The 24,051-nt window shown below is 43.8% G+C and overlaps 1 protein-coding gene and 1 long non-coding RNA gene across 5 annotated transcripts in view; one reads left to right on the top strand and one right to left on the bottom strand.

Moving 5' to 3' along the window:
* The window catches only part of LOC109562181 (uncharacterized), a 115,552-nt gene that overhangs the window by 14,088 nt on the left and 77,413 nt on the right, over positions 1 to 24,051 (top strand). The gene's annotated exons all lie outside the window — the stretch shown is intronic.
* Positions 1 to 24,051, bottom strand: part of AFAP1L1 (actin filament associated protein 1 like 1) — a 76,244-nt gene that overhangs the window by 11,596 nt on the left and 40,597 nt on the right. For both annotated transcript variants that reach the window (XM_019965205.2, XM_019965206.2), the window contains 10 exons: positions 22,146 to 22,244; positions 21,252 to 21,463; positions 17,737 to 17,916; positions 15,741 to 15,833; positions 13,609 to 13,690; positions 13,222 to 13,371; positions 11,930 to 12,141; positions 9,679 to 9,824; positions 8,953 to 9,025; positions 7,561 to 7,672 (listed from right to left, as the gene is read on the bottom strand). In XM_019965205.2, the coding sequence (XP_019820764.1) occupies positions 7,561 to 7,672; positions 8,953 to 9,025; positions 9,679 to 9,824; positions 11,930 to 12,141; positions 13,222 to 13,371; positions 13,609 to 13,690; positions 15,741 to 15,833; positions 17,737 to 17,916; positions 21,252 to 21,463; positions 22,146 to 22,244 (1,359 nt within the window). The remainder of the gene's footprint in view (positions 1 to 7,560; positions 7,673 to 8,952; positions 9,026 to 9,678; positions 9,825 to 11,929; positions 12,142 to 13,221; positions 13,372 to 13,608; positions 13,691 to 15,740; positions 15,834 to 17,736; positions 17,917 to 21,251; positions 21,464 to 22,145; positions 22,245 to 24,051) is intronic.

Here is a 24,051-nt window from a genome sequence, read left to right as displayed (position 1 = left end):
TTGACATAGCACTGTGTAAGTTTAAAGTATCGGCTTCCCTGGTGGCTCAGATGGTAAAGAATTTGCTTGCAATGAGGGAGACCTGGGTTCGATCCCTGGGTTGGGAAGATCCCCTGGAGGAGGGCATGGCAACCCATTCCAGTATTCCTGCCTGGAGAATCCCATGGACAGAGGAACCTGGTGGGCTACTGTCCATGGGGTCTCAAAGAGTTGGACATGACTGAGTGACTAAGCACAGCACACTGTGTAAGTTTAAAGTATACTGCATAATGATTTGACCTACATAAATCATGAAATGATTACCACAAGTTTAGTGAACAGCCATCATCTGTGCAGATACAAATTTAAAGAAATAGAAAAAAATGTTTTTCCTTGTGATGAGAACTCTTAGCATTTACTCTTTTCTCTTTCATATGTAACATAGAACGGTGTTAATTATATTCATCATGTTGTACATTACATCTCTAGTATTTATTCATCTTCGAACTGGAGTTTATACCTTTTGACTGTCCTCATCCAGTCCTTCTCCCCATACTCCCTGCCCCTGGTAGCCACAAATCTGATCTCTTTTTCTATAAGCTTGTTTGTTTTTGAACTATTAATGTATTGAACCTACAGTATTGTATATTAGTTCCTGGTATATAACATAGTGATTTGATATTTCTGTACATTTTAAAATGATCACCACGATAAGTCTAGTTACCAGCTGTCACCATACAAAGTTATCATGTAATTGTTGACTATATTCCCTGAACTGTACATTTCATACCCATGGCTCATTTATTTTATAACAGGAAATCTGTACCTCTTAATCTCCTTCACTGCTCTCCTCCCCCGGCCCCCTCCCCTCTGGCAACCCCCTATTGTTCTCTGTATCTATGACTTTGTTTCTATTTGTTATATTTGCTTGTTTTTTTCAGATTTCATGTATAAGTGAAATTATATGTATTTGCCTTTCTCTGTCTGACTTATTTCACTTAGCATGATACTGTTTAAGGCCATGTGTGTTCTTGCAAACGGCAGGACTTCACTCTTTTTAATGGCTGAGCAGTATTTCATTGTATATATGTATGTCACATCTGTATCCACTCTTTTTGTCTGTTTTTTTTTTAAAATTTTTACTGACATAGTTGATTTAAAATATTGTGCTTCAGTTGTACAGCAAAGTGACTAATTATACACATACATATATTCATTTTTTATCAGATTCTTTTCTCATATAGTTATCACAGAGTATTGAGTAGAGTTCCTTGTGCTATACAGTAGGCAGGTCCTTGTTGGTTTTCTATCCTCTCTATAGCTGTGTGTGTATGTTAATCTCAAGCTCCTGATTTATTCTCCACCCCCCATATTTACCCCTTGGTTACCATACATTTGTTTTGATATCTGTAAGTCTGTTTCTAGTTTGCAAATAAGTTCATTTATATCATTTAAAGAAATAGATTCCGCATATGAGTGATACCATATATTTGTCTTTTTCTGTCTGACTTCACTTAGTGTGATAATCTCTAGGTCCATCCATATTGCTGCAAATGGCATTATTTTGTTCTTTTTTATGGTTGAGTAATATTCCATTGCATTTATGTACCACATCTTTTTTATCCATTCCTCTGTTGATGGACATTTAGGTTGCTTCCATGTCTCTAGCTATTGTAAATGGTGTTGCAGTGAACATTGGGGTCCATGTGTCTTTTTAAAATTCATTGGGGTCCATATATCTTTTCAAATTGTTTTTTTTTCTGGATATATGCCCAGGAGTGGGATTGCTGGATCATATGGTAGTTCTATTTGTAGGTTTTTAAGGAGCCTCCATACTGTTCTCCATGGTGGTTGTACTAATTTACATTCCCACGAACAGTGTAGGTGGATTCCTTTTTCTCCACACCCTCTCCAGCATTTATTATTTATAGACTTTTTGATGATGTTTTGATTTGCATTTCTCATATACTATGATGTTGAGCATCTTTTTATATGCTTTCTGGCCACCTGTAGTGTCAGACTTTATTTTTTGGGGCTCCAAAATCACTGCAGATGGTGACTGCAGCCATGAAATTAAAAGACACTTACTCCTTGGAAGGAAAGTTATGACCAACCTAGATAGCATATTGAAAAGCAGAGACATTACTTTGCCAACACAGGTCTGTCTAGTCAAGGCTATGGTTTTTCCAGTGGTCATGTATGGATTGTGAGAGTTGGACTGTGAAGAAAGCTGAGCACCGAAGAATTGATGCTTTTGAACTGTGGTGTTGGAGAAGACTCTTGAGAGTCCCTTGGACTGCAAGGAGATCCAACCAGTCCATTCTGAAGGAGATCAGCCCTGGGATTTCTTTGAAAGGAATGATGCTAAAGCTGAAACTCCAGTACTTTGGCCACCTCATGCAAAGAGTTGACTCATTAGAAAAGACTCTGATGCTGGGAGGGATTGGGGGCAGGAGGAGAAGGGGACACCAGAGGATGAGATGGCTGGATGGCATCACTGACTCAATGGACGTGAGTCTGGGTGAACTCCAGGAGTTGGTGATGGACAGGGAGGCCTGGCGTGCTGCGATTCATGGGGTCGCAAAGAGTTGGACATTACTGAGTGACTGAACTGAACTGAATGTCTTCTTTGGAGAACTATTTAAATCATCTATCATCTTTTGATTGCATATTTTTAATGTAATGCTGTGTGAACTATTTGTATATTTTGGAGATTAATCCCTTGTCAATTGCTTTGTTTGCAGATATTTTCTCCCATGCATTCTATGGGTTGTCTTTTTGTTTTGTTTATAGTTTCCTTTGCTGTGCAGAAGCTTTTAAGTTTAATTATATCCTGTTTATTTTTTTTTAAATTTTCGTTACTCTAGGGGGTAATGTAATCTTCCAAAAAGATACTCCAAATAGATATTGCTGTGATTTATGTCAAAGAGTGTTCTGCCTATGTTTTTCTCTAGGAATTTTATAGTGTCCAGGCTCACACTTGGGTCTTTGACTCATTTTGAATTTATTTTTGTGTATGGTATAAGATAATATTCTAATTTCATTCTTTTACATGTAACTCTTCAGGTTCCCCAGCACCACTTAATTGAATAGATTCTATGCTTCATTGTATGTTCTTGCCTGTTTTGTTACAGACTAATTGACCAAGGGTGTTTGGGTTTATTTCTGGGCTTTTTATCCTTGTTCCATTGATCTATATTTCTGTTTCTGTACCAGTACCATACTGTTTTGATTGCTATAGCTTTGTAGTATAGTCTGAAATCAGGGAGCCCTATTCCTCCAGCTCCATTTTTCTTCTCAGGATTGCTTAGGCTATTCAGGGTCTTTAGGGTTTCCATACAAGTTAAAATTTTTTTTTTTTGTTTCTATTTATGTAAGACATGCTCTTGGTAATTTGATAGGAATTGCATTGGATCTGTAGATTGCCCTGCACAGTATAGTCATTTTGATAATATTGATTCTTCCAAGAATATGGTATATATCATTCCATCTGTTTATGTCATCTTTGACTTTTTCATCATTGTCTTATAGTTTTCAGAGTATGGTCTTTTGTCTCCTTAGGTAGCTTTTTATTTCTAGGTATTGCATTCTTTTTGATGCAATAGTAAGTGAGATTGTTTCCTTAATTTCTCTTTCTGATTTTTTCATTGTTAGTGTAAAGGAATGCAAGAGATTTCTGTGTATTAATTTTGTATCCTGCAACTTTACCAAATTCATTATTAAGCTCTAGTAGTTTTCTGGTAGCATCTTTGGGATTTTCTATGTGTAGTATCACGTCATCTGCAAACAGTGACAATTTTACTTCTTTTCCAATTTGAATTCCTTTTTATTCCTTTTTCTTCTCTGATTGCCATGGTTAGGATTTCACAACTATGTTGAATAAAAGTGATGACAGAGGACATTCTTGCATTGTTTCTGATCTTAGAGGGAATGCTTATAGCTTTTCACCATTGAGAATGATTTTAGCTGTGAATTTGTCATATATAGCCTTTATTATCTTGAGGTAAATTCCATTTATGCCTACTTTCTGGCGAGTTTTTATCATAAATCAGTGTTGAATTGTGTCAAAAGCTTTCTCTGCGTCTATTGAGATAATCATATGGTTTTTATCCTTCAGTTTGATACTATGGTGTACTACACTGATTGATTTGTGGATATTGAAGAATCCTTGCATCCCTGGGATAAATCCCTCTTAGTCACAGTGTGTGATCCTTTTAATGTATTATTGGGTTTGGTTTGCTAGTATCTTGAGAATTTTTGTGTCTATGTTCATCAGTGATACTGGCCTGTAGTTTTCTTTTTTGTGGTATCTTTCTCTGGTTTTGGTATCAGGGTGATGGTGGCCTCTGATGTTGATCCACAGAGGGTGCAGCCTTAGGCATATACGGTCACCTTGGAGGACAGTGATCTTAGCAGGATTTTCTTCCTGATCTCTCTGTTACACTGCCTGCCTCTTGGTATCATATCCAGCTGTTAGGTTCCACTAATTGTCTGCTGATTGTTATATTGTTTTTGATAATGCTTTGTATCATCATTTGCTCCACATTCTATTCCCACTAAAGTCAGTTCTTTTGAAGGAGAGCTTTGGAGTTCAGTGTTTTTTTTTTTTTTTAATTAGTTAATTTCTTTATGGCTGTGCTGGGTCTTTGCTGTGTGGGCTTCCTCTAGTTGCAGCAAGTGGGGTCTGTTCTCTTGTGGTGCATGAGCTTCTCACTGCGGTGGCTTCTGACTGTGGTGCACAGGCTCTGGGCTGCGTGGGCCTCAGTAGTTGTGGCATGTGGGCTCTAGAGCACAGGCTCAGTAGTTGTGGCGCGTGGGCCTAGTTGCCTCGCTGCAGGTGGGATCTTCCAGATCAGGGATTGAACCCATTTCCCTTGCAGTGGCAGGCAGATGCTCAACCACTGAACCACCAAGCAAGTCCCTGGAGTTCAATGTTTTTATGACTTGCCTTTCTTTTTATCCTGGGCACAAGTCTCAGAGTCACTGTTCTGAACAGTGGCCTGCTTCTCTTAGAGTGACATCTTTGTTTCGTGAGCTGGGTGCTGGGTGGGGACTGTTATCTCTGATCTTCTAAACTTGCCTCTCCTAGTGTGGAAGCCCTGCCTTATGAGTGATCTGGGGTGAGGGCATATCCTTGGCCTGCCCAACCTTGAGTACAGCATTTGCCCTATGAATGGAGTCTGGGAGCACCCTACTTGTGGGCTGCACTCATCTGTGATTTAATGTCAGTAGTACATAATTGGTGGTAATAAGAAATGCTGGTGACTTGATCTTACTGGGGAGATACTGCTGCTCTTAACTGGGAATGAGAGGAGAGAGAGCCCTGTTTTCTTGTCCACAGCTGCCTAGAGTAGAGATTCTGCCTCACTGAGTTGGGAAAGAGGTAAAGGAATGGGTTGTGGCTCAGATGTCGCAAAGTCTCAGTGTTTTAACTGAGATTTAGTAAATTATCTAGAGTAAATCTTCACTTGCCATATGCCCTTAGGACAGTTTCTGGAGACTTTAGATGACTGTTTCAGCAGTCCTCACTGGTTATGGTCGTTTTCTGGGAAACAGGTCTGTGGAGCTTCTAATGCCACCGTTTCCTCAGTAGTCCCTCGGTTCCCATGATTTTTGTGTTCTTGTGTTTGTGTCCTTTTGCCGTCCCCTTCCACTGTAGACAGGGCTGACCTGTGTAACCATTAGGATGTGGCAGAAGTGATCACAAAAGCCAGTCCACGAAAACAATGCAGCTTCTACTCTGTTCCTCCTTCCTGGGTCACGTGCTGTGGGGGAAGCCAGCTGTCTTGTCATGAGGACAAGCAGCCCAGTGATGAGGTCCCCATGGCAAGGAACTGACGCCTCCTTCCAAAAGCCAGCACAGACTTGCCAGGCATACACATGAACCACCTTGGGAGCAGATTCTCTAGCATGTCAAGCTATCAGATGATTTCAGGTGACCAGCTGGCTTCTTGACTGTGACCTCATGAGAGACCCTAAGCCAGAGCTACCTAACTCAGCTGTCTCGGGATTCCTGATCCATAGAAACACTGACATAACACATACTTATGTTTTGAGCTGTGGGATTTTGGGTAATTTGTTATGTAGCAATAGGTAATTAATACACGATCTTGGGTAAAACCTTTCTCTCCTGTTCTTGTTTCTTCATCTGAAAAACATTGCTGGGCTAGATCCATGGTTTCCAACCATCTTTGAGGAGCTGTATGATTTCACAATGATGGGTAACAGGCTACTATGTGGAGTAAAAGGGAAGCCAAGCGTCTCTGGACTCCAGGAAAAGCAGCTCCACTTTTTCTCTTTCTTATAAACTGAGCCTCAGTATAAGATTTGATATGAAGAATTTTTTTTATCTTTGTTCTAGTTTTTTTTTGTTACATTTTGTGATTTCTTCGATCTTATTTCATGCTTATTTCAATTCAGTTTCCCATTTTGAAATGGGTATTCCATAAGGCTGTGCATTTCTAGTGTCCACAAGCATAGAGCATAAGGAATGTTATAACAACCCTTTAATTGTTCAGAGAGGAAACTCTGGAGAGGGGAGGGACTTTTCCAAAGTTACATAGTAGTTTAGTGACCAAGTAAGGAATGGAATACAAATCTCCTGACTCTAGAAGAGATCATCTGTGCTAATGAAGTGGACTTCCCTGGTGGCTCAGTGGTAAAGAACCCACTTGCCAATACAGGAGAAGTGGGTTTGATCCCTGGGTTGGGAAGATCTCCTGGAGAAGGAAATGGCAACCCATTCCAGTATGCTTGCCTGGAGAATCCCATGGACAGAGGAGCCTGGTGGGCCTACAGTCCATGGGGGTCAAAGAGTCAGATACAACTGAGCAAATAAACAACAATGATATGGAGTTATCATAAAGTATTTTAAAAAATAAATCTTCAAAAAGCAAAGACTAGAACTTGACTCTGTTCAGGTACAGGGGGAAGAAAGTAAAAGCAACAGAAGACTCTTGGGACATGCTGTCCTACAGAAGGCTGGCTTGCTCATAAAGATAAATCATACAGGAGTAGAGATGTATGTTGGGAATCAAAGAGACCTTTTACCATAGAGTTTTCTGACACAGTTAGTCATTACTTTGCAGTGTGGCAATCAGGCAGTTCAACAAACTTTGATGAAGTGCTAGGCAGAGCCTGAGCTGGGACACAGAGGTGAACTCTCTCTCTCTATATATGTGGGTTTATGTAGTGTTAAAATTTTAAAATAATTGCTAACATTAAAAAATAAGTAGATTTCTGGTTTGTTTTGAATAATTGGCAAATCTGAGCTGGCAGTGCTGCCTGGGGGCGTTGGCTGGAGCTGAGTGTTGGCTGCCCCTAGAGCTGGGGCCTGAGCACTGCAGTTTCCTTCAGTCTCCCCCAACACATTCCTGTTGTTTTCCCTCTGAGGCCTCCTGCTCACTGCCGTTTATCACTCTGCTTGTGCTATTATTTTTCTTAAGAGTATTTTCTTACACCTCTCCTTACTCACTTACCACATGACCCCTGGAAGGATCTGATTTTGAGACCCCCACCCCACCCCGCCCTGCCTCTGTCCTAGACATTCCCCTCCCTTCCTCCCTTGCACACAGAACTTACTGGAGGCGTGGCGCTTGACTTTGACCTGTGGGTCCACCCGATGGGACTTCTCACTGCAGGTGGAGGCGTGGCGCTTGACCTGGGCTCCAGGGGGACGCTCAGGCTCCTCGTCCTAGGTGGGAGACGGAAGGAGAAGATAAAGCATGGGTGGGCTCTGAGCCCTCAGTGATGTGCACTTGATGGCTGAGTGCTGCCTGACCTCTGAGGTCTTGGCCTTACATTTTCAGTTGTGTGCAGTCTTCAGCAGTCTATAAACCACTTGCAGTGGCAGTGTTACTTGATCCTCATACCTTCCTAAAGGCAACCCTAAACTGGAATTTCTGCTGAGTGGAAAATTAGGAAGTCTCAAAAGACTTTGGGTGACCATATTTGATTTACCATAGATAATTTTGTCAGTACATCAATTGGATGTATAAATTTTCTGAATTGCTAAAATAAAGTCTTAAGTTAAAAAAAGTCAAAGTTGAGATCAGCCAGTGATAGAAGTGGCATAACTTAATAGACTGGCTATACATTTTCACGTGAAAGAGTAGTGAGAACACTCAACATCTTGTCAAAGCTCAGGAAACCATGAGTGGAATATAATAGTCATATAATAATGATATTGGTAATAGCAGTATTATTTACCCTCATTATAAGACCTTCCAGTGTTTAGGTACTGTGCTGAGCTTTTTCCATAAAATATTTCATTTAGTTCTTGAAAGACCTAGAGGTAAGAGCTCAGATGGTCACCTAGCACTGTCCAGGGCAGGGGTCCTGGCCTGCAGACACATCTGCTTTCCTTGGCACCTTGATTCCCTCTCTCTGTGCATGAGCTGTGAGGCCTGACTCACCAAACAATGCCTAGTCAGAATGTGGTCCTCTTGCTCTCCCGTGGCAGGAGGAGGCACAGGGCAGATTGTGGAGCAGTATGGGTCATGTGATGGCTACAGAGGCCTTACTGTAAGTTAATAAGCTGGCGTCTTCTTGGTTTAGTGAGCAAGACAGAGAGATTGTCCTGGGAACTGAAGCCCAGACTGTGGATGCCACCAGGTAAAGGGCTGTGGGGGCAGCCACTCAGTTATCATCCACCTGAGACAACTACTGAATCAGTCAGTTCACAGAGCTGTAACAGGGGTGGAGAGCCCCAGCCTGCTCAGACTGGAGCAGTGCTCTGTACCTTGCAGAGCCCTCTCTTCTTCCTGGCTAGGGGCTCTTTCCTCCACACTGCCCAGCCTCCTGTTCCAGAGATTCTCCCAAGCCACAGTCTGGGGCAAGAAGGTCCCCTCTCCCCTACCTTCCAGGTGCTGGTTAAACAGAAATGATTTCTCTGAGGCAAAGGAATAGGGAAGGAGAGGGGGAGAGCTAATAAGTGGCCTTTGCCATGTCCCCCAAAGAACCAAGGGACCATACCTGCATCTTTTCATAAGGAACATCATCATAGACTCGGGGCTCAGGCCACTGATCCTGGCAGGATCTTGCATATCTAGAAAATACAAGGGATGATGATGATGAAGTGACAATGATACTTATGCAGCTTACAGTGCTTTCCTGTCCACTTATTTGATTCTGGCAGCAGCTTTTAATGGAGGTCAGAAAGTTAGTGATAGCAGCCATGCCAGGCAGCACTGTGCCACTGATGTGTTTAGAGCTTATAGGCAGGGATGCATGGGATTCTCACAATCCAGGAAGCAGGTTATTCATCACCTCCATTCTGTACGTGAGAAAACAGAGGATCCAGGCTGGCAAGCAACCAACCCACCCAAGCTGTTGCTCATGATAGAGCCGTAATTCGAAGCTGGCACTTATAATGCAAACTCCGCAGATGAGCCTCATGTCTGCCCAGAGGCTCAAGGGTATGGGGACCCTAAATTTCTATGGCATGAGAGCAGAGCCCAGGCCATGGTCCAAAAGAGCTTCTCCTTTCTGGCTCATTCCATCCACAGCATCCTCAACCCTGAGCCTCCTCCTTTAACCAGCTTCTCTCCTCCTGCTGGAAGAGGAAGGCACCCTCTGACTTCCCAAGGAAGCAGTCTTTCTCAGCCCATCCTCCCTTCCCTCCCAATCCGCCTCTGAGAGGGAGCTGAGATAGGAAAGGTTGTAGGCAGCTTTGGGGGGCTGTGGGGTACTGGCCCTTACAAGAAGGAGTTGCGCCCTGCACTGACGATGCTGGTTAGGGTCTCCACATCCACATAGTCATAGTGCAATGCTTCGGGAGTGACTTTGGAGCCCATCTCCACTAGCAGCAGCCCAAGCCAGCGGCCCATGTCCTCTGAGCAGCTTGCCTGAGGGAGAGAAGGCATAAGCTGAGTTCACTGTGGCACATTCAGGGTCTCTGGCTACCCACTCACTTCAGCCAAACCCATATACGTATAGTATCTGTTTGGACCCAATACTTAGGGATCCAAGAGGAGCAAGACTAGAACACTCATCCAGAAAACCAAGTTTTCTGGGTAAGAAATAGAGACTCCCTCCCCAACTACCTCTTTAAAACATATAACCTCACTCATTATCCTCAGAGCCTTCCAGACCGATTGGATAGGAAAACAAAATTTAGGTGTTCTCTGAATTTTTTTTTAATATTTGCTTTTTATTAAATGAGGAGGCCATTTATCACATAACCCACATGTTTTTCTTGTATCATAAATGCCAATTATATATAATATTGTATACAGGAGAATCTCTAAGAAGTTGCTGGTCAACTAAACACATGTTTTTATTTAAAGAACATTATCATAAAATAAAATATATAATATATATATTAGAAAACTTATGAATTTTTGCCTAACTAAAAAAGTTATGACAGTTTGATTCCACCTGTTTGACTTAGTATGAATAGAATGCTAGATTTCTAATTTTAAAAAATAGATATGCAACAAGCAACAAAGATTTGCTGTAAACTACAGTCAATATCTTGCAATAACCTGTAATGGAAAATAATTTCAAAAATAATATATGTGTATATATAATTGAATCACACACAAAAAGAATTCTACTTTTTGAAATTTAGGAATGTTTATCTTTTTGCCAGTTTTTCTAAATATTCTATGGACATCTAATAACAACATATGAGATGCAGACTTTTAAATATATTTGTGTAGGATATAAGATTAATATAAGTTAATGTAAATAGAAATCTATTATGTTTAAATTACTAATGACATCATTCAAGATGCTCCTATTCTTATTTTTTTTGCACTTGATAAATACTCTCAGAGAAATGTTAAAGAGCATCATCATAAAATCAAGTTAGCACACAAAAACTAGAAACTTGAATTTAAAAAGCACAGTTTTTGCCAGAAAGCTCTTTGTGAAGAGAAAGGGAAAGCTTTTTCTGAAGAAAAGTAAAAGACCCATCTGAAGCTATCAAAAGTAGAAGTGACTTACAGAATCAATATTTCCTTACATTTAATAACTGAGAGAGGCAGTGGGTACTGGGCAAAGAAAACAATACCAAGAGGCTGGGTCTTAGTTGTAGGAAAAAAACCAAGAGGCCATCAGTCCTCTGTGGAGCTTCAGGTGAAGCATGTGACTGCCCTGGCCTCAGTTTCCTTATCTGTAATATGAGGGGGTAGTTTTTAGGTTTTCCTCCAGTTATATTTTAAATTTCTAAATAGCTGAAGGATTGACATGTAAAGAGAGATTCAGTGTATTCTGTATGACCCCAGAGAGGAGGCCTGGTGTCAGTGGGTAGTTAGGAAAAATGAGTGGGTGAAATGAAATCACATTGTCAGTCAGCCATTTGTCCAACAGATGTTAATTGAGTCCTTACTGTCCCTCATTGAGCCCAATACTGTCCAGCCCAGGATTGCTGGATATCAGGCTGGGTTCTGGAAAAACAAAAATATGCAGAACAGGTGTAGTTGCTTCCCACACAGAGTTTTAAGATTTCAACTCAATATGGAGAGAATCTTTGTAAAAATTTAGTTGCTTGGTGGGAGGAGCAATGGTTTATCTGAGATGAACAGTCACTGGTGGGAAGTAAATTGTAGAGAGGTTTCCAAAATTAGATCAGAGTTAGACTAGATGCCTTTCAGGCTTGGGACTATATTTATAAGGTAGAATAAACAAACCTTGGGTCTAGGGTTGCCAAATTTAACAAATAAAAATGCACAATTCTCTTAAATTTGAATTTCAGATAAACAATAGTTTATTAGCATAGGTATGTCGCAAATATGGGATATACTTGTACTAAAAAGAATTAGTTATCGTTTATCTGAAATTCACATTTAAGTGGGTGTTCTATAGTTTAACCGGCTACTTGGCGACAGTTGGCTCATTTTCCCTCTTCCTTAGTCCCTGTAATGTCAATAAGGTCCCCTGGACAAAAGCCAACCTCCAGGCCAGAGCTCCTCTTAGCTCCCACCCCTAAGCTATTTTCTCTTCTCACCTCTAAGATAGCGACCTCCTGCCGGTTGTGTAGGATCCTGAAGGCAAATGGGTGTCTGGGCCCAAAGCCTGGGGCCACCTCACAACCGCGGAGGGCAATGGCGTTCACGTGGGTCCGCAGGTCTGTGCGGTCCTTATGGAAATACAAGGTGTTGCACTTCAGGCGGCACCAGCGTTCCTTCCATCCGTGGTTCACCAGCACATTCAGATAACCTGGGAGGGAGAGACCAGCGATGCGACCTCCTGACAGTCCTGGGGGATACAAGTCAGGGTGCAGGGACAGAGGGCCTGGGTAACTCTTGTACTCGAGCTGGAGAGAGAGGCCTTCTGGGTCCTGAGTCGGCTCATTCCTGGTCTGTGACCTCAGGTTTCAGTTTGTTATCTGTGAACAGGGGACTGATAATCATATTTGTACATACCTGCACAGCCTTCAGACCGTACCAACCTTGATGAAAAGGACAGAACTACTATATATAATGAATGAAAGACACAACTCTTCCTTCTGCCTTTCTGCCTAAAATAGCAAAAACTAATTGCAGAGGACAGAAAACAATGGCTGATGCTGACACCTGGTGGCAGATGTGGGAACAAAAAACATGTAGCCAGGATGAAGAATTAAAAACAAGTGAGGGGCAGGCTGGTGGCTGATGACTTTAGAATTCCCTTTAATGTTTTAGGTCTTAATTTATTTTTTACCATAACAGTGTCCTCGTCCACTTACAAAATATTTCTTTATATCCATGTTCTTTATATATAATGTTCTTTCCAGGTTAGCAGAATATTATCATTTACCTAAAACACATGATTTCTTTTATTGGATTCCAGTACATGGAACAATGGGTTTAGATGAACAATGTTTCTTTTCTTTCAAACTACTTTTAATTCGCATTTTATGTGTTTACAATAAAGTCCTTAAATATTTTTATTCAAGAAATATCCTTGTAAGACTGGACCATAACTCAAACACTTGGTATATTATATTATATACTGGGAAGTTAAGATACTCTCCTCTTGTCATAGTAGAGGAAACTGAGGCCCAGAGATGGGCAGTGATTGGCACGAATGTCATAGGGAGCATAGAAATAGGACAGTTGGTTGACTTTTCCTTCTGTTAGGTGTCAGGGCCTCATGGAGGAGAAGTGGTGGATGGGCATGGATTATTGATGGAGTGGGGGGTTAGTCGTCTAGGAGGATTCTATCCTCTGCCTTAGGAATGAGGTAGATTAGGCCTGGAGGGTCTTCTGGCTTGGCCCCATCAACAGGGTCTGAATTCTCTGCATGCATGGTACCCACCACAGCACGGAACCTCCTCAGTAGAGGACGCCTGCAGGTCATCAGCCAGTGCCTTCTTCTTAGAGAAGCTGATGATACGGGTGATCTTGCGGCCTGCAGCTCTGCTCATTGAACCCTTCAGCTCTGACAGGCTGCTCTTCTTCCCTTTGCCTGTTACCGTGGAGATGGGTTAGATGAGGGGAGGGAGCCCCAAGTTCCAGATCCACCTGCCCCTAGCCTTCCCCCCAGCCTTTGAATCTGCATACAAGGCCTAGCCCAGTATGGATAGTCCAGGTCACATCAGCTAGGTCTCCAGAATGGTCAGGACCTGATCTGCACTGCGTGTGCTCATGGCAAGGCCCCTCCCAGCTCTAGCATTTTCCCACCTGAGCCCCCAGAGGCTCCTACCATGTTCACGGCCCAGAGTGGAACAGCTGTCACCCATGCCTAGGCTGTCAGAATCCGAGGTCTGCTTCTCTTGGGACAGCCTCTGGGGAGGAACACAGACAGCCCCCTGTCAGAGGCACACTCAAAGTCTCCCTTTCTTGGTTCAGTCTCCCCTTGACCCCTGTACATGAGGATTAGCTAAAGAAATATTTGTCAGCAACTGTCATACTGGTATGAGGAGGACAGCTATGACTTAGGGTGGTTGTGTCTTCCATTTATTTGGAAGTGAGGAATTCAGTCTATTTGGGGAGTGAGAAATTCAGTATAATAGGCTGAGATTAGAATCCTGGGAGTTTGGACCATATTTGGTAGGTGATGGGGAGGTAAGAAGGTATTTAAGTGGGACAGTGGTGAAGTTGGTCTTGTAAGCCCCCGAGCTGCATCATGGGAGATGGACAAGGAGGGGGCAAGACTGGAAGCAAAAGGGGCAGTACGAATGTCATCCTGGGCAATGTGAGACTTGATAGGAGGGTGAGCCAAGCACTTGTGAGGATGAGGAAAAAGATGAGCTGGCATTTTCAAAACAGTCGTAACAGGACTCGGTGATCAGTAAATGTGAATGGTGATGAGAGAGGAATCCATTACAATTCTAGCTTGGATGAGAGAATGGCAAAGATACCACACACACACACACACCCCACCCCCACCCAGCCCATGGTAACAACTTCATGGTCAGCCAGCAGTATTTTTACTTATTATGCCAACTTTGGATCAGTCATTCATTCATTCCTATTAAGGAGTGGGGTAGAATAGTCAAGATGGGCCTTGGAAGAAATGATGTCTCTCCTTAGCTGTGGGGATATGGGAAAATCCTTTCATCTCTCCAAGCCTTCTCACTTGAATTACCCTCCTGTCAGTGGGCTGCTGTGAGGCACTAGGGAACTGGCACAAGTGAAATTGTGAGGCCAATTGTTAGAAATTGTCATTTCTAACATCTGTGTGATATGTGACTGTCCCACTTTAAGAAGCTAAACTGTGCCAGCCAGACTCAGGACAAGACTACAATGATACCTATCCACTTAAAAAGGTGAACTTACAGAGCTCTGAGGCCCCTAAACCTTTTCTGGGGATACCCCAGACCAGGCTCAGGGATGCTTTGCTATAAGCATAGTACTAGAAGGCAGGGGAAATGAGAGAGTCTGTGCATTCTCTCAAGTTTCCAAAGGTTGGAAAAATGGCAACTGTCAGAAATGGGACAGAACTGTCAAGTATAAAGAATCACCTCTGTAAATTGTGAAACAGAAGTTGTGGCTCCTGTTTGTTCTGTGATGATGTACAGATGTTAAGGTTTTCATCAAGATAGACAGCAAATATAAAGAAACACTGTGTGCACTTTGGAATTGGCTTGATGATGATGACAGCTCAATCACAGGAGTCTGTGGAGAGAGAGCCACCAGTAACACATGCTCACTCCCACTCTTCTCCAGAAACGCCACCTGAACATTTTAGCTACCCTCCTGCTGTACACTCAGCCACCGGTCGGCTGGCTGGGTGTGATCAGCTAGCTCTGTTCTTATTATGTGTGACTTTGGGCAAATATCTTTTTGCCATGGCTTCCTTTTCTGAAAATGCAGTTCATCAAAGAATTATAGAAATTAAATTCAGTACACACACACAAAGCATTTAGAACAGTGCCGGCCACAGTCACATTTTCTATAATGCTAGCCTTTATTATGTCGTGCGAGACCCTTATGTGGGGGTCTTAACCTCCCTTAGGATTTGGGGCTGAGTCCCATGATCACCCACAGCACCTAGTGAAACGTAGGCTTTTTAGCATGTATTTGCCGGTGGCCTGATAGAATGAAACGACTGCTTCATTTATGTCCCAGTGGACACTCCTTGTCTGACTGACTGATTCCAATTTGGTGTTCATGGCTTGGTTCAAACGTGACCTCTTCCTGTCCTGGCAGGGTAGGCACTCCCTCCTCTGGCTTGTGCTGCACCTTGGACATGGGCATTCATGAATTCAGTAGACGTTTATTAAGTGCCTGGTCAATGTCTGGCTTCACCAGCAGCCTGCGCGTCCCTTGGGACAGAGCCTGTGCTGAGCTCCCACTGTCTGTCTCAGAGGGACCCTGTGAAGACAGAGGTACCTTGTCCAGGTCCGCCTTGCACAGGAGGACTGGGGATCTGGGCACGTCTGCCCCCTCAGTGCCCCCGACGGGTTTGCTGACCTCTCGGATGACCTGTGGAGAGGACACACACTGTGAGCAGGTGGCAGAGGTGCTGTGGAGACAGCAGCAAGAACGAGGCCCAGCAGAGCGGTTGGGATCACTGGGTGGGACACAGGTTGACATGGCCTCCTGCCCCATGTGTAGGGCACATCAGGATCTGAACAGGCTTTCTCCTGTGTCTGTCCCTTAAATTGAAAACGTAAGGAGCTGGGAGCTTAGAGGCTTGGCTTCTAGACCTGGAGCCATTACTAATTAGTTGCATGGCCTTGGCAAAGCCATGTCCCTGCTCTGGGATTTCATTTCCCCATCTGTAACACGGGGATGCTATGGGTCCTCTGCTACCTCCTTGGGGGTGTGAGGACCATTGAGATGATGGGTGTGAAGGGCCATGTGTATGCCCCGCACAGGAATGAGGAACTCACTTCTGTGACATGTTGGAACTTTACAACAACCTGCAGAATAGCTAGGATTATTCTCTTCATTTCAAAGATGTGGAAACGGAGACCCCAAGGCACTCCCCTGCGGCCATGCAGCACAAGCATCCTGATCATGAAATAGTAACAGACCGCTGCTGCTCATCTGTCAGGTGGCTTTGCCTGGATTATCCCCTTGTATATCCCCACAGCAGCCTTGTGGGGTGGGGTACTTTGGTCCCCAAATTACAAATGAGGATGATGAGGCTCTGCCCTACTGTTTGCGCTAATTGGGGTACCAAGACAGGCCTCTTTAACTCCAAGTCTAGGACTTTTTCTTACCCAACCACAGTCCCTTAGGACAGAGCACTCCCCTCACCCCCACCCCAGCAGGCAGGTTGTCTCTCTTCCTTCCCCTCCTGAGACAAAGGCAGTAATGAGAATCAGTAAACATCCCAGTGGGAGAGCTGGTTATCACAGGAAGGAAGAGAGGATGGGGAGGGAGGGAATGGGGGCTTTGGTTTCTTTGTTCGGAAGATCAGAGGTGGAGAGGTCTGCTGTAAGGGCCTGGGGGTGAGGGCTTCACTATCACCGTCACAGTAGTTGCTGACAGTTACTGAGGACTTGCTGCCTGGCAGGCTCTATGTCAGGTATGCTCTAGAATGCTTACAAGAGCCATTTTATAGAGGCAGAATCTGAGGCACAGGGAAGTGAAGTCCTTTGCAGAAGATCACATAGTCAGTAAATGCTGCTTAGGTCCGGGACTTGAACTTCAGGTCTGTATAGCACCGAAGTCTTCCCTCGTCAACACTATGCCATCCTGTCACCTTTGGGCTAGATTTCCGTAGATTTTCCTTGGAATTGGATTCACTTCCAATTCTGGTCCGAACCACTGGTGGTTGACCTTGGGTGAGTCACAGAAGCTCTTGTGCCTCAGCTTCCTCATCTATAAAATGGGGACAATATTAGTCCCACAGTGAATAGTAAATGAAGTCATGTGTATAAAGCTCTTACCACAATGCATGGCACAAAGTAAGTGCTCAGTGCATGGTAACTCTAATTGTTGTGTAAGATGCAGGAACTGGGTCATAGGTGGATCTTATAAGTATGCACATTTCATCTAAGATAAAGAATTTCTCCTTTATTAAAAAAAAAAGGATTAGCCTGTCTAATGATAAAATCAGCTTCTTCTATAGGAGGTCTTAAGCTCTCTATTCCTGGAGATGTACATTGCAGGTAGGATAAACGCACAGTAGGCATGTTAGGGGATTCACATAGCTAGAAGGAACATAGGTCTCTAGGCTGAGGTCTGTCTCCTGGAGATATCCGAGGCCCATTTCCACATAAAGCCCTAGCCATGTGAAAGGTACTGATCCTCTGAGCCAGGCCTGTTCTTCCAGTGACAGGGGCCCACCCCACTGAGGGCTGGGCCTGGGGAAGAGAGGAAGGAAGGGAGGGAGGGAGGGTGGAAGGGTGGGTGAAGGGCACAGGCCCTCCTGTACCTTCAGCCACTCCTCGGCCTGCTCCCGGCTCTGCAGGGCCAGCACCAGGACTTCAGTAGCCCCCTGGGAGAAGCGCAGCTCGTGCCTCTTGTGCCGGCTGTCCTTGGGCACATAGATGACACTGCAGACATCCAGCGCTAGCCTCAGATGCGGCTGCCGGTCCTTGGAGCTTTTGTAACACTGGACAGGAAGAGAAGGGGTTAGGGCCTCCTGGAGTGGAGAGTGGAGGGAGGAGACTGAAACTCAACCTACCCCAAAGAGACCTCCCCGCCCATCCCGACTGTGGGCACTGCATGAAGACAGGGCCTGTGACTGTTCACCACAGAGATGAAAAGCCTGGGAGGGGCATCTTTGGGAAAGCTCCAGATCTCAAGGGCTGCTGAGCGGTCTCAAGGGTCACAACTACTTATTTAGGAAGAGGCAGGTTTTAGCACAATACCAGGAAGACCATTCTAGTCTAAAGAACCAGAGAAGAAACAGGCTGTCTTGGGAGGAAGCCAGCTCTCTGCTATTAATGGGCTACAAGGCAAGAATGTGGGAGAGAGTTATAGCAGAGATGGAGGGCTGGGCTTGGGAAGTCCATAGTTGATGAATAATGATTCTCACTTCCCAGTTCTTACTATGAGGCTCACATTACCTTGATACCAGAACCTGACAATGACATTAAAAAAAGGAAAGTCATAGGCTAATGTCTCTTGTAACATAGTTGTAAAAACTATAAACAAAATATTAGCATATAATATCCAGACATATAAAAACCATATTGCATAGAGATCAAACTTATTCTAAGAGTGCAAGAGTGGGTTATCGTTCAAAAACTAACCATGTAATTTATTGTAGGACCAGAAAAAAGGAGAAAAACCACATGTTTCAATAGAAGCAGAAAAAATATTTGATAAAATTCTGGATTCATTTGTAACATAAACTCTTAGAAAACTCTTAGAGGAAAACTTGCTTAATGTGATAATAAGGAATACCTACGAAAAAACCCCACAAGCAAACATTAGCCTTAATGGTACATTATTGAACTTTTTTTTGAGATCTGGATTGAATACCTACCAAAAAACCCCACAAGCAAACATCAGCCTTAATGGTGAATTATTGAACTTTCCTTTGAGATCTGGATTGAGACAAATATGCCTACTCTCACCACTTCTATTTATATCACACTAGAGGTCCTTTGTTGTTCTTGTTTAGTCACTAAGTTGTGTCCAACTCTTTGTGACCCCATGGACTATAGCCCGCCAGGTCCTCTGTCCATGGGAGTCTCCAAGCAAGAATACTGGAGTGGGTTGCCGCTTCCTTCTTCAGGGGATCTTCCTGACCCAGGGTTTGAATGTGCATCTCCTGCATTGGCAGGTGGATTCTTTACCACTGAGCCACCAGAGAATCTCCACTGGAGGTCATAGCCATTGCAGTAAGTCAAGAAAAAGAAGGCATAATGTGTGGAAAGAAGTATGTCATGATTCTTGGCCTGATTCTGACCTGGGATGAACTTTTCATTGCTCCAAGGTGAGAAGAGGTCATGTTTCAATGCGTACATGTTTAGTAAGATGCCAGGCTTCAGCAATACGTGAACCGTGAACTTCCAGATGTTCAAGCTGGTTTTAGAAAAGGCAGAGGAACCAGAGATCAAATTTCCAACATCCGCTGGATCATGGAAAAAGCAAGAGAGTTCCAGAAAAGCATCTATTTCTGCTTTATTGACTATGCCAAAGCCTTTGACTGTGTGGATCACAATAAACTGTGGAAAATTCTTCAAGAGATGGGAATACCAGACCACCTGACCTGCCTCTTGAGAAATCTGTATGCAGGTCAGGAAGCAACAGTGAGAACTGGACATGGAACAACAGACTGGTTCCAAATAGGAAAAGGAGTACATCAAGGCTGTATATTGTCACCCGGCTTATTTAACTTCTATGCAGAGTACGTCATGAGAAACACTGGGCTGGAAGAAGCACAAGCTGGAAATGAAGATTGCCGGGAGAAACATCAATAACCTCAGATATGCAGATGACACCACCCTTATGGCAGAAAGTGAAGAGGAACTCAAAAGCCTCTTGATGAAAGTGAAAGTGGAGAGTGAAAAAGTTGGCTTAAAGCTCAACATTCAAAAAAAAAAAAAAGCTCAACATTCAGAAAAGTAAGATCATGGCATCTGGTCCCATCACTTTATGGGAAATAGATGGGGAAACAGTGGAAACAGTGTCAGACTTTATTTTTTTGGGCTCCAAAATCACTGCAGATGGTGATTGCAACCATGAAATTAAAAGACGCTTACTCCTTGGAAGGAAAGTTATGACCAACCTAGATAGCATGTTAAAAAGCAGAGACATTACTTTGCCAACAAAGGTCCATCTAATCAAGGCTATGGTTTTTCCAGTGGTCATGTATGGATGTGAGAGTTGGACTGTGAAGAAGGCTGAGCACCGAAGAATTAATGCTTTTGAACTGTGGTGTTGGAGAAGACTCTTGAGAGTCCCTTGGACAGCAAGGAGATCTAACCAGTCCATTCTGAAGGAGATCAGCCCTGGGATTTCTTTGGAAGGAATGATGCTAAAGCTGAAACTCCAATACTTTGATCACCTCATGTGAAGAGTTGACTCATTGGAAAAGACTCTGATGCTGGGAGGGATTGGGGGCAGGAGGATAAGGGGATGACAGAGGATGAGATGGCTGGATGGCATCACCGACTTGATGGACGTGAGTTTGAGTGAACTTCGGGAGTTGGTGGTGGACAGGGAGGCCTGGCGTGCTGCAATTCATGGGGTCGCAAAGAGTTGGACACGACTGAGCGACTGAACTGAACTGAACAGGTAAAGAGGTGTCATTTTTCCCCAGAAATTATGTCCATCCTTATACTTACTTTACTTACTTTGGAATTAAAAGTGTATTTCTTTTATGAAATGATAATGATGAGACATGATAAATTAAAAAAAATGTTTCAAGTTATATGATAACAAGTATTACATGGGCTCAGTTTCAGAAAAGACAGATGTATGGAAATGAGGGTGGAAGTTTATGCATCAAAACTTAATAGTGGTTAGCTCTTGGTCAATGGGATTTTTAAAAAAAAAATCATTTTTCATTTTTTTTTCTAGGTTTATAAGTAAATACATTTACTTAGTGAAAAACGATAAACATTGTTTTTTTTTTTTTTTTTTTTTTTTACTCTCCGGCCGGTCCGGCGGCGGCGGCGGCGGCGGCGGAGGAGGAGGTAGCGGCGGGCACGATCGCTTCCCCTAAACATTGTTTTAAAGTGATAAAAAAAAATCACGTTTTGGAAAAACAAAACTTGGTAAAGTCGATCAGTTCTTCACGTTTTGTATTGTTTGTTTTTTTTTAATTCTGCCTGGGTAGGAGAGCTCTGTTCTCAGAAGAACTGTCCTTTGAGCCTCTGTGCACAAAGCAAACCCAGAGGAACAGAGGCAGGCACGCCTGCACGCACACACACATATGCGCACACACACGCAAGTCCACGTGAGGCCAAGAGGCTGTCGTCTGTGGCCACTCACCAGGAGCTGGTCCTCCTTGATGACAGTCAACTGCTTGGCCCACTGCCCGAAGCGCTTTTTCCGCAGCAGGAAGGCACATATCCTGCAGTCCCTCACCAGGTGCATGGAGGCCTCCTCTGAGGGCCACTGGTGTGTGGGCTGTGGCCCTTTCCCTTCCTCCTCCTCCTCATCGTACGACTCGTAGGAGCTGCTCATGGCGTCAGAGTCATTGTCTGCAGGAGCCACAGGAAAGGACCTGTCCCTGTGCTGTCACCCGGTGTGGGGGGAGGTGGGCCTTCTTACTCTTTTGCAGATATCCCTGCTCTGGGGCCCAAGGGGTGGGTGTGAGGTGTGATCCTGGTAATGACCTAGCTCCCACACGGGCCCTGTTTCTTTCAGATTTACCACTTGCTTTGTGATCTCAGTGACTTTACCTCTCGAGGTTCAGTTTCCTCATCAATGAAATGGTCATAATAAATTATAATACCTACCTCACTAGGCTATTTTGAGCAGCAACAAATGCAAAACGTTTAGCTGAGTGTTTGGCACTCACTGAGGGCTCAGTAAACATCAGCTATTGTCTTTACCCATCATCTTTGCATCTGTTGTCTCAGGTCATTTTCATGGCCCTCAGCAAGTCCCTGTTTGATACAGAGGAATCTGGAGGCTCAGGGAGAGTAAATCACTTGCTTAAGGTCAGTCACCAAGAATCAGGGCAAGGGCTTCGTCGGGGGCTCCTAACTCCACTCAGCAGTCTTCCCACTGAACCCCAGGATCACTGAGAACAAGGGCTTTGAGGCCTCTGTGGTGACCCCAGGGAGTTGAGGGGGGCAGTGGGTATGGGCACGCCAAGGTCAGGTCAAGGTTTGCTCTCCCTGAGGACACACCTGGACTGAACGTCCACCCAGTACTTACAAGAATTCTTCAGCTCCCCGTTCATCCTGGTGGCAGGGTAGCTGCTGTCTGCATCCTCATAGTAGCCGTCCATAAGCGAGTGGGCTGGGCTGCAGCCATCTGTGGGGTTGGCAGAAAGAGCAGTACTTGGAGAAATGCAGGCAGACTCCAGGTGCCAGGGCTGGCAAAGATCTTGGACACGGTGTCCTCCTCGGGAAGAGGGAGTGGAGCTTCTAGTCATTGCCTGGCCAGAGTGTGGGGCCTCCTCTCCGTATCTCATCTGCCTTAGACCACACCTGCCCCCTATGCTCCTGTCACCCAGAATGGCCCTACCAGGCCCTGTCACACTTCCAGGCCTGTGTTCATGCTCTTCCCTGTGCCCTCTTAGCAACAGCTAGAAAATTCCTACTCAGCCTCCAATACCCAGCTCAAAGATCTTTCCTCTGACCTTCCCAGGCACAGCGTGGTCAGCCTCTCTCCTCTGACCCCAGAACACTGGTATGTGTGGGTGTGTGTCGTGGTCACAGTTCCAGTCACTGGACTACAGGGAGTGGTGTGTCAGCACCTGGGCCCAGACCCCCTTTCTGCTTTGCCCTTGTCTCTTCTTCCACCTCAGCCCCTCTGCTCACTTCTTAATGCATCCACTCCCTCCTCTCCTTCTAAACCTGCAGAGGAGGAAGTGGACTAGAGGAAATAACAATAACACATACAATAGTGAATATATACAATACATACAATAGATGCTAATGCTGAATTTTGGTGCTTTTCCCATTCATGGGAGTCAGTATAATATAGGAATGGAGGTATCCTAAATTGTATTTTTATCACAACTACCAAGGGTCTTTTAATTTATTTTTCTTTTCCATTATTATTATAAGATACTGAATATAGTTCCCTGTGCTGTACATAGGATCTTGCTGGTTATTTTTTTTGTATTTCCTAGCTTGATCTATTAAATCCCAAACTCCTAATTTATCCCCTTCTTTCCTCGTTGGTAACCACAGGTTTATTTTCTATGTCTGAGTCTGTATCTGTTTTGTAAATAAGTTCATTTGTATCATACTTTAGATTCCACATATAAGTAATATCTTCAGGTATTTGTCTTTCTCTGATTTACTTCACTTAGTATGAAAATCTCTAGGTCTGTGCATGCTGCTGCAAGTGGCATTATTTCATTCTTTTTTCCTATGGCCTAGTAATATTCCATTGTGTGTGTGTGTGTATGTATGTGTATATATAATATCTTTACCCATTCATCTGTTGATGTACATTTAGGTTGCTTCCATGTCTTGGCTGTTGTAAATAACACTGCTATGAACATCAGGGTTACATGTATCTTTTCTCTTTTCAAAAAATTTATTAATTTGTGTTTGGCTGTGCTGGGTTTTTGTTGTTGCCCTAAGGCTTTCTCTTGTTGCAGTGGGCAGGCTTCTCGTTGCTGTGGCATCTCTTGTTGCAGGGCACAGGTTCTAGGGCATATGGGCTCTGTAGCTGTGGCACACAGGCTTAGTTGCCCTGTGGCGTGTGGCATCTTCCAGGATCAGGGATCGAATCTATGTCCTCTTCATTGGCAGGTGGATTCTTAACCACTAGACCACCAGGGAAGCCCTATGTATCTTTTCGAATTAGAGTTTTCTCCAGGTGTATGCCCAGGAGTGGGGTTGCTAGATCATAACTCTTATTTTTAGTTTTTTGAGGAACCTCCATATTTTTCCCTTAATGGCTGCACCAACTTACATTCATTTGGGGTCTTTTAAAAAATGCAGATCCCTATAGCTGACTCATGTTGATATATGGCAGAAATCAACATAATGCTATAAAACAATTATCCTCCAATTAAAAATAAATAAAAAGGAAGAAAAAATTTAGATCCCTGAACTATATCTCCACAGATTCTGAGTCACTGGTGTGGGCTGAACTGAGGAAT

This window comes from Bos indicus, chromosome 7 (assembly GCF_029378745.1).
Source record: "Bos indicus isolate NIAB-ARS_2022 breed Sahiwal x Tharparkar chromosome 7, NIAB-ARS_B.indTharparkar_mat_pri_1.0, whole genome shotgun sequence".
NCBI lineage: Eukaryota > Metazoa > Chordata > Mammalia > Artiodactyla > Bovidae > Bos > Bos indicus.
Note: the sequence above shows the minus strand (reverse complement) of the source record. Positions and strands in the feature narration are given on the sequence as shown.